This window comes from Folsomia candida, unplaced genomic scaffold (genome assembly GCF_002217175.1).
Source record: "Folsomia candida strain VU population unplaced genomic scaffold, ASM221717v1 Fcan01_Sc031, whole genome shotgun sequence".
In the NCBI taxonomy this organism is placed as follows: Eukaryota; Metazoa; Arthropoda; class Collembola; order Entomobryomorpha; family Isotomidae; genus Folsomia; species Folsomia candida.
In genome coordinates, this window is record NW_019091223.1 from 159,121 (window position 1) to 167,714 (window position 8,594).

The 8,594-nt window shown below is 35.1% G+C and overlaps 1 protein-coding gene across 2 annotated transcripts; it reads left to right on the forward strand.

Annotated features, from left to right (window-relative positions):
• The first annotated feature begins 3,784 nt into the window (after window positions 1-3,784).
• Window positions 3,785-6,356, forward strand: LOC118439133. 2 transcript variants are annotated; one of them, XM_035860178.1, is made up of 3 exons: window positions 3,785-3,934; window positions 4,236-4,652; window positions 4,754-6,356. In XM_035860178.1, the coding sequence occupies exons 1-3, from the start codon at window positions 3,887-3,889 to the stop codon at window positions 4,766-4,768; spliced, it is 480 nt and encodes a 159-aa protein (XP_035716071.1). In that variant the 5' UTR covers window positions 3,785-3,886; the 3' UTR covers window positions 4,769-6,356. The 2 variants fall into 2 exon arrangements, with proteins under 2 accessions (XP_035716071.1, XP_035716070.1); XM_035860177.1 differs by having other exon boundaries at window positions 4,236-6,356.
• Window positions 6,357-8,594: the final 2,238 nt, after the last annotated feature.

Here is an 8,594-nt window from a genome sequence, read left to right on the forward strand (position 1 = left end):
AGTAAATTTTTATCGTGGGGGCACTAAGATAAGTAAGCGTGTTTCCCCTTCTTTTTACAGATTATGCTGGTCGCCGTGTTCCCCATGGCAACCGACTTGTTCAACAAGTCGCGGATCCCTCCAGTGTCCTCCAACCACACTGTCGACACAAACCTCACCTTATCTGGGTAGCCATATGCCTATAACTGCACATATACACGTATGAATCCATACACAGTGACTCTCGATTGCCATGATTTAATCGGTTTATGGAAAACGTTTGCATCAGATTCTGGACTAAATGTTTGTCTTAAATATGTGTTAATACTGTATCAAACATGTAAATTATGCATATCGTGATGGACCTTATCTTTATCAGGCTATAAAACAGTGAATATAAATATCCCGGTTTAAATTCGTGTCAAAAGTTTCACACATTGGTAAATGAATGGTGAAAATACTATAGGGAATATTATTGTTTGAGGTAGAAATATCATACAATAATTTTACATTAAATTGAACAAGTATCAAAATCCTCTAGCAAATTATAACTAAAGTTCTAATGTGAAGAAAAACAGTCAGAATTATGGGGTTAATTGCCTCGATGATGTTAAGATATCCTCAGTCTAACTCTAAAAATTTTGTGATTATTTTAGTTGTATTAGTCGAAATTTTGGTTTGAACTATGAATATTTAAATCAACAGAAACATCGAGAATTTGATCTGTTTCAAGTTAAATAGTTGCACAGTATTAATAGACATTATAAATGCAGTTTGTGTGTTAAAATTTGCGGTTTTGATTTGATTAAATCCGAAAATTACCAAAAAACAGATATCTGAACAGATATCAGATATCTGAAAAAAATTCAGATCAGATATCTGATTTTACGATTGTTTATCTGATCTGATCTGTTATCTGATTTTTGAATCAGATAGAGGTTGCTAATGGCTCCTAATGGAGGAATATGAAGTGAAAGTGATAAATATTTTGTGTATAGGGACCAAAAGGGGTGACCCATACCGATTTTTAGAAATCGTCGTAAGAAGCTGAAATTCGGCAGGGTATATAATATGAAGTCAAAGATGAACAAAAAGTAACCAGAGGGGGACTAAGGGGTACCCAATAGTACCCAATCCGATTTCTAAGATTTTATATATTCAGCTAAAATTTAGTGTGGAGTTGAAAAGTAAGTTAGGATTAAAATTTAACGTTGACTTAGGTGACTCATCGTCTCAAAAAATCTCACGGCAAAAAACACAGCGCGAAAGCTTTTTAACATGGAGTACATTACCCGAATGAGCCGAATTATTTTATTATTTCGTACCACTTATTTTTATTTTGGCGTAAAAATCATACGAAATTAAATAATGTAAACGCCAAAATAAAATAAACTGGTGTAAAATAATAAAATAATTCGGCTCATTCGGGTAATGTACTCCATGTGATGAACTCAAGTTTACCTACATACCAAAGTCACTTGGCACACCATGATTTCAAAATCGTTTTCTGGAACAATGAAATAAAAAATAAAAAATCCGTCGGGTCATTTTGTAGTCAGTAAGTTGATTAATGGGATAGCGATGAGTTTTTTTTAAAGAAGATAAGCCAATTCTGTTGATATCGATTTTTCTGAAGGCCTTCGCTCTTTTTGGTATTCCTCCTTCAAAACGGGTCAAAATCTACTGTGCATATTTTTAATAAATTGGTACTGACCTGCTCTACAAAATGACCCGATGGAATTTAAAAATACATTCCCAGAGCCGAGAAATGAGTAAAAATGTGCAGATTTTTAGACCTGTGACGTCACAAACGATGAGTCATCTAAGTCAACGTTAAGAGGGTTGAATGTTTAAATTTTTAAATAGAAAATTCTAAGAAACATGAGGTTTCTAATAAATCCTGGTTCGGGCTTAGCAAAGCTGTACTGATAGGTTTTTTAATAATTTAATAATTCTAATTTTAAACTTACTAAATTTAATCATTGTCTTTAACAATATTCCCAGGCTGTAATCATTATTTAGTTCAATAATATTTAGTTCAATAGATATAAACTAATTTATGTAATTATATCAAGTGTCAAATTAGTATTCAAAATAGTTTGCCAATTTGTAACAATGCATGGGATTTGTCGAATTGTATAATTTCAAGTGCTACAATTTTAAATAAATGTGGACAATGTAATTGTCAACGAAAAATAATAATTTAGAGATAAATCGTCACCTGCGGAGGTTTTACATATGTATGGTGCCCTATTTTTGGGTAATGATTAAGCAGACGTTTCGTCACCAACGGGGAATTAGTCGAAAACCGGTGGACAAGACACCCCTATTTCACAAAATCTTGCGTATGTATTTTCGTCTGAAGATAAGATTTTTAGGAGAAAAATTTTAAATTTTTAGGAGAAAAATTTTAATTTTTTAGGAGAAAAATTTTAAACTTTTTTAAACGACCTGTTTGGTAGACAAGTCTTTAACTTACTTTCCCTTGGTGACAAAATGTCTGCTTATGAATCATTACCTAAAAATAGGCATAATCTAGTACTCTGTACCTTCGATGGTAACCGATTTACCACCAAATTATTTAAAGGATTATGAATTTATGTTTATTTTTGGTGCATCCATCATAGTTGAGTCGGATCCGTGTTTTCATAAATCCGATCCGATCCGTTTTTCGGATTAAAAAAAATATCCGATCCGACCCGTATTTCGGATTTGAAAAATATCCGATCCAATCCGATCCATTTTTTGGGTTCTAAAAAATATCCGATCCGATCCGTTTTTTGGACTGAAAAAAAATATCCGAGCCGATCCGATACAAACGGATCGGATCGGGCCACGGATTAAAACGGGTATCCGACTCAACTCTGGCATCCATTCAGCTCACGTTTATCCTTCTGGGTACACATAAATATTTATGTAATAATTGGCAAGTATGGATGCGGATTAAATTCGGATGACTGAAGTCATGGGTTGCAAAATATGTTGCACGAGTCATAGAGTCATATGTATGTATCAACCCTCTTAAAAGTAATGTTAGCCTTTTGAAAAGCATGTTTACTTACGGCTGCACATTATCTAAGTAATAACGTGCGTTTGCGTTTGTTACATGTTTACATGAGGTTTTGACTTACATACTTAACAGAAAGTCTGCTTAATCGTAACTCAAAAAGAGAGCACTAAAATATCCTACGATTTGTCGCCAATTTATTTAGAGTGTTATACTCTTTAGGAAACATCCAGTTTCGGATATTTGGAATTTCATCGATGTATGTGCATATTTATTGATTGGTTTTTACGAGTTAGAGAGAGAGAGAGAGAGAGATGATAAAAATACACTAATTTCTACCCACCACTTTCACTTCACCCATAAAAATTCGAACCTCTTTTGAATGCATTTATTTCAACAAATATGTACGCCACCCTTAAAAGATAGTTTTTGGCACAGGAATAGTTTTTAATATTATGTATACGGACGTTCCACGTGAAGATGGTTAGCAAAGTTCAGTTATTGTGAAAGGGTGGAAATATGTATGGAATGTATCTCCTACAGTCAATGACCCATCGGAACGTTCATACGTTACGTCATCATAAAAACGCCAATTTTTCGAGCACTCATCCTCCGCTTCCATATCCTATTTATGTTTACTTTTAAGCGAGATATGTAGGTGTCCGGAAACCACCACAAAGACGTTCTAAATGGACGTTCCTTTGCCGTAGTAACCTTTTTGGAGTTATTTTTGTCCCTGCATTTTCCTCGAGATGGTAATAAAGGTTCCCTCACTCACTTGTGGAATGTGCTCGCCTCTGTTTTAATAAAATTTTGAAGGAAGGTTTTTCAGAAATTTAATTTGTATTAACCTTCAGCCTGTTAACTGTTTAATTTTGCTGCTTTGGAGTTCACATTGATATGGAGAATTCTACCGAGATTTGGCACCTAATTTCTCACCTGCCCGAGGTACGTATTTATTTATGTCATTTGTTCTCTTGATTTTAAAATATTTCTTAAAGTGGAATAATTCCGTTTGGAATTTTTAATCTGACTCTAATCCGGTTGAATGTCGAATGCAATTTTTTTTAAATTATGTGTGTACATCGAGTTCATGAGTTTGGAGATCAATCCAAATTCTTATTACAAATTGTCATTACAAATTTTCGAATTTATGCTTATTCATTTCTTATGTTCAATTTAGAGAATGTTGAATTTAAAGTTCAAGTTTAAGTTCTTCCCACAATAAAATTTAATTGTTTTTTTTCAGGTAATTCACAAAATTTTGGAATTCCAGCCCCATCCCGACTTGGAATCCGCCTGTTTGGTCAACTCCACGTGGGAGGAGGAAGCCCTGAAGCATCTTCTGGCCCGAAATCCGGTTCATATCCATCCTCGCAACGTCACTGACCCCTCCGATGTCCTTCATCCCCTGAGGATGCTGTTCCCCTCTTACGTCCGAATATTCTCACAGGAGGCGAACAACCTGGATTCTTTAATAGACCTTTTCAACACGAGAAATTTTAAAAACGTTACAAAATTATGGGTTGATTTTCCCCTAGAAAAGAATTTGCGACACGTGGCATGCAATTTGGTAAAAATCCTGGGGAATGAATCCTTCAAAAATTTGAAATCTTTAAAATTGCAGCCGACCATGACCACTTATGGTGCAAGTTTTTCTTCCGAGGTAAAATGGATGGACTTATTTCCCGAAAACGTTCCCCTCCTGGGAAGAAAATTGGCCAAGCTGACCATTGATTTGACTTATTTGTTCCCTCCATTTTTTAGGGGGAAGTTACGTAGAATTGTCTCCTTGGTGACACGAATTCTCTGGGTTTTTAGGCACGTGACCCATCTCAATTTATCCGCTGTGCCGGGTGGAATTTTTGACAGGAAAGGTGTGACATTACCCCACCTGAGGGTAGTATCAATGATAAAAATCAGTCAGCTGGATTATTTCTACACAAAAAACGAAAAGATTATGAAGTTCTACAGATTGAATTTGCCGCTTAGCTCAAATTTTGAAAATGTGACGAGGTATGAGTTTAACGTTCTCTCTTTTGACAGTGTCGATCAGTTCGAGTTGTTTCGTCTACTCGCCCCGCAGTTGGAGCAGGTTTGCATCTCCTCAGTGAAAAGTAGTGCCCCGAAAAAACTCTCCGCTCACGTGGTCCCGATTCTCCCACGGTTGAAGGCTTTTGAAGTTTCGCGAGACCAAAGAATGACCTACAGGGGACGTAGCCCGGGGGAAAGCTGGTTTCGACCAGAGCTTTGCTTGGAATTTGAGAGTGGCGGGGATTCGGTCAAGTTGGTATATGCGAGACAGTTCCCGGTTCATGAGAAGTTAAGGGTGCATGTGGTCCCGGGATCCTGGAAAAACTCGGATGAACAAAATTTGGACTTTGAGGCGACCATGCTTTTTTTGTGTGAAAACTTTTTGGCGGAGGGGGTAGAACCGTGTGAGACATTGAGGAATTTGGATATTTCGTTCCCCCCGGGGGGAAATGTGGGCAGTATGGAAATGATTAAGCGGTGTGGGTGTAAAGAGGGTAATTGCCAGTGTTGGGGGTGGAAGGAAGAAATTACCGATTTTTATGAGAGAATTGCCACAATATTTCCGAATCTTGGCTACGACGTGGTCGAAATGGGAAGGAAGAATGTTAGAGTAGCGAGGATACAGAAGGTTAAGGAGATGGGGATGAAATGGGGGATATTTAGGGGGGACCAAGATTTTGAAAAGATATTGGGATTCGATAAGGCAGAATAGGAACTTCATAGGGAAAATTATGGTCAAAATTTGGTTGAATGAGTTCTGGATTTTATGTTGAATTCAAGTTAAAAATTTTATTACGTAGCTCTAACAATTTTACGAAAGTCTTGCTAATAACCATTTTCCAGTTATTACACATGTAAATGACCAACTAACATGCATTTAGCTGTAGTTTTAAATAGGAACTCTGATTTGCGAGGATATTTATATTTAAGTTTACTAATATTTATTTACATTTTTGTGTAGCTGTATTTTCTACACTCTAAAGAAAGTTGTAGAAAATTTCTGCAAAGTTGTGTAAAATTTTGTCCAAGGTTGGGGAAAAAAGAGGATGACACAACCGTTGGGCAAATTTTACTCAACCTGGTTGAGTACATAATCCTTTTACATAACTTTGAGAAGAAATTAGCTCCATAAGTTGTGGAATTTTTACTCAACTAAGAACTTAACTTGATTAAAATACACTCTTGAGATTGTTAAAACGTACCCTTTATTTTTTATAATGTTTACTCATTTTACACTTATAAATACTGCATAAGTACAAAACGATTAATTTTCATAAGTATACTTGTATTATTATTATTTATTAATCAAGCCTGCTTCTTTACAAAGCTCGCTATGCCTGACAAATTGTATGTATTACTTTCGTAAATACTATTTAAGTACAATTAAAATTTTGAGACATAATAAAAATGTCCAAACTATGATCTACTAACCTCTTTAGTTGCTGTTATTATGCCAATTTTATACAAACAGATCCATCCTACATACTGAAATGCTAATGTTCCTAGATGTCCCCACGGCTTCCGCGGCCATGGCATACATGCATGTGCGTATGCATACGCACATGCATCACGATATTATTCATACACACAAATACATAAGTACACAGATAATACAGAAAATACAAAGAAAAAAATTACTAATTTTAAGAAATCAATTGAATAAAATGACTATTTATGTATCTCGTGCCATTCTTGATTTTGTTGCTACAAATCCTAAGAATGATGGTTATTCCACTTGGAAATGTACGTACATGTGTACACATACATATTTAGAACTGTTTGGAAACGACTAATGTTAACACATATATTTTTTCACAGTCAGGTACAAATTTCAGGTTTGTACATATATAAATCGTATTTTTTGGATTTTGTATCCAGATACATATTCATAATATATGTATCATTTAATAATTGTAAGTACAGGGTGGTTAAAATGTCACGCTTCGATTGAAAATTTTTCGATGCGAAAAATTAGTAAATTTGCATTAGTTATGCAGCAAAATTTTTTCTCTTAAATTCAACATTTTAGGAATTTTGTTAACAGGGTTTTATCAACTTTAATCATTAATAAATAATTATAATTAATAAAATTCTCAATCTTAAATCAAAAACGTAATGCAGATTTAATGGCTTTTACCATTGAAAAATTGTCCTCTGCAGTGTGATATTTAAACCACCCTGTACTTACCAACTCTTGATTAAATATCGTCCCGCATGTGGGAGTACTCTAATAATCATGTTAAAACTTTGATGATTAAAGCTACACCTATTTTTGCCACTAAATATTTTTTATGTGAGAACGCCTACGCAATATGTTAGCGTCGCCTTACATTAACAGGTCTCATAATCAGGTAAATAGTTATGTCTGTAATTAAAGAATGAGTCTAAAACCTAGGTACGTTATATTACTACACGTGGTCTTTACTACAACATTTTATGTAGGAACGTCAACGTTTTACGTCATCTGAAAAACAAGATTCTTTTTATTAGCTTCCCTATCCTAGCCATGTTAATCCTAAGTTTAACACGAGTAAGATTAACGTCCCAAAACACCCAACTAACCCACTTTTCTGATTATGTAATACGTTCCCTATCCTCAGGTCCCCATATTAGGTAATTAGTTCAATTAATCTTAAAACTTTGATTATAATGTATGCATACATTGATGTTAATACATTTCGTACGTATTTTTTCAGTACTATAATTTTTTTATAGGAACGTCCACGTATTGTGTCGTCAAAAAACTAATTTTTAGTTACCACCGCTTAACTATCTCACTTATGTTAACAAGAGTAAGATGTACGACCCAATACCACCTGTTTGATGACCAATAACATGAACGTTCTCTATCTTCAGGTCCCCATTTCAGGTACACAATTAGTTTCCCGGACTACGTATGGTGTCGCCCATCTCGACCATAACGATGTCATTTTGATTTTGCCGCGCGGCCCTGCGTTCCCTTTCCACGTGTTTGATGAAGGCTTCCACAACCCAGAACTCGTACAGGTTTCCGAGCAGGAACGGGATTAGAGTTTTCGGCTCGTAGAGAAACATGAGGTTCGGACACTGGAATGCGAACATGATCAACCACGCGGTAATCTCCCAGATGAAGAGGGTCAAATTGTACAGCATCCAGAACACGCAGAGGTTTACACTTTTCTAAGTTGAAAGTTAATCCCATTAAATCGTATTTAATTATTTTTAAATAAACTCTCGAAAATATTGATGGTATCCATTTTTCTTCTTCACCTTACACTCTTACAAATCTGATTTTAAAAATAATACCTAGCGGTATTCATACATACAGGGTGGTTAAAATTTCACGCTACAATGGAAAATTTTTCGATGGGAAAAATTTGTAAATTTCCATTAGTTACCGAAATTTTGTCTTTAAAATTCAATGTTTTAAGAATTTCGTCATCAGTTTTGATAATTATTATAAAAATCTTAATCCAAAATCTTGTAAATAATAGGGATTTAGGGATTTTCCCCATTGAAAAATTTGCCACTGCTGCGTGACATTTAAACCACCCTGTATATCTATGACTGAACAAAAGTGGCAGTGGCGCAACTA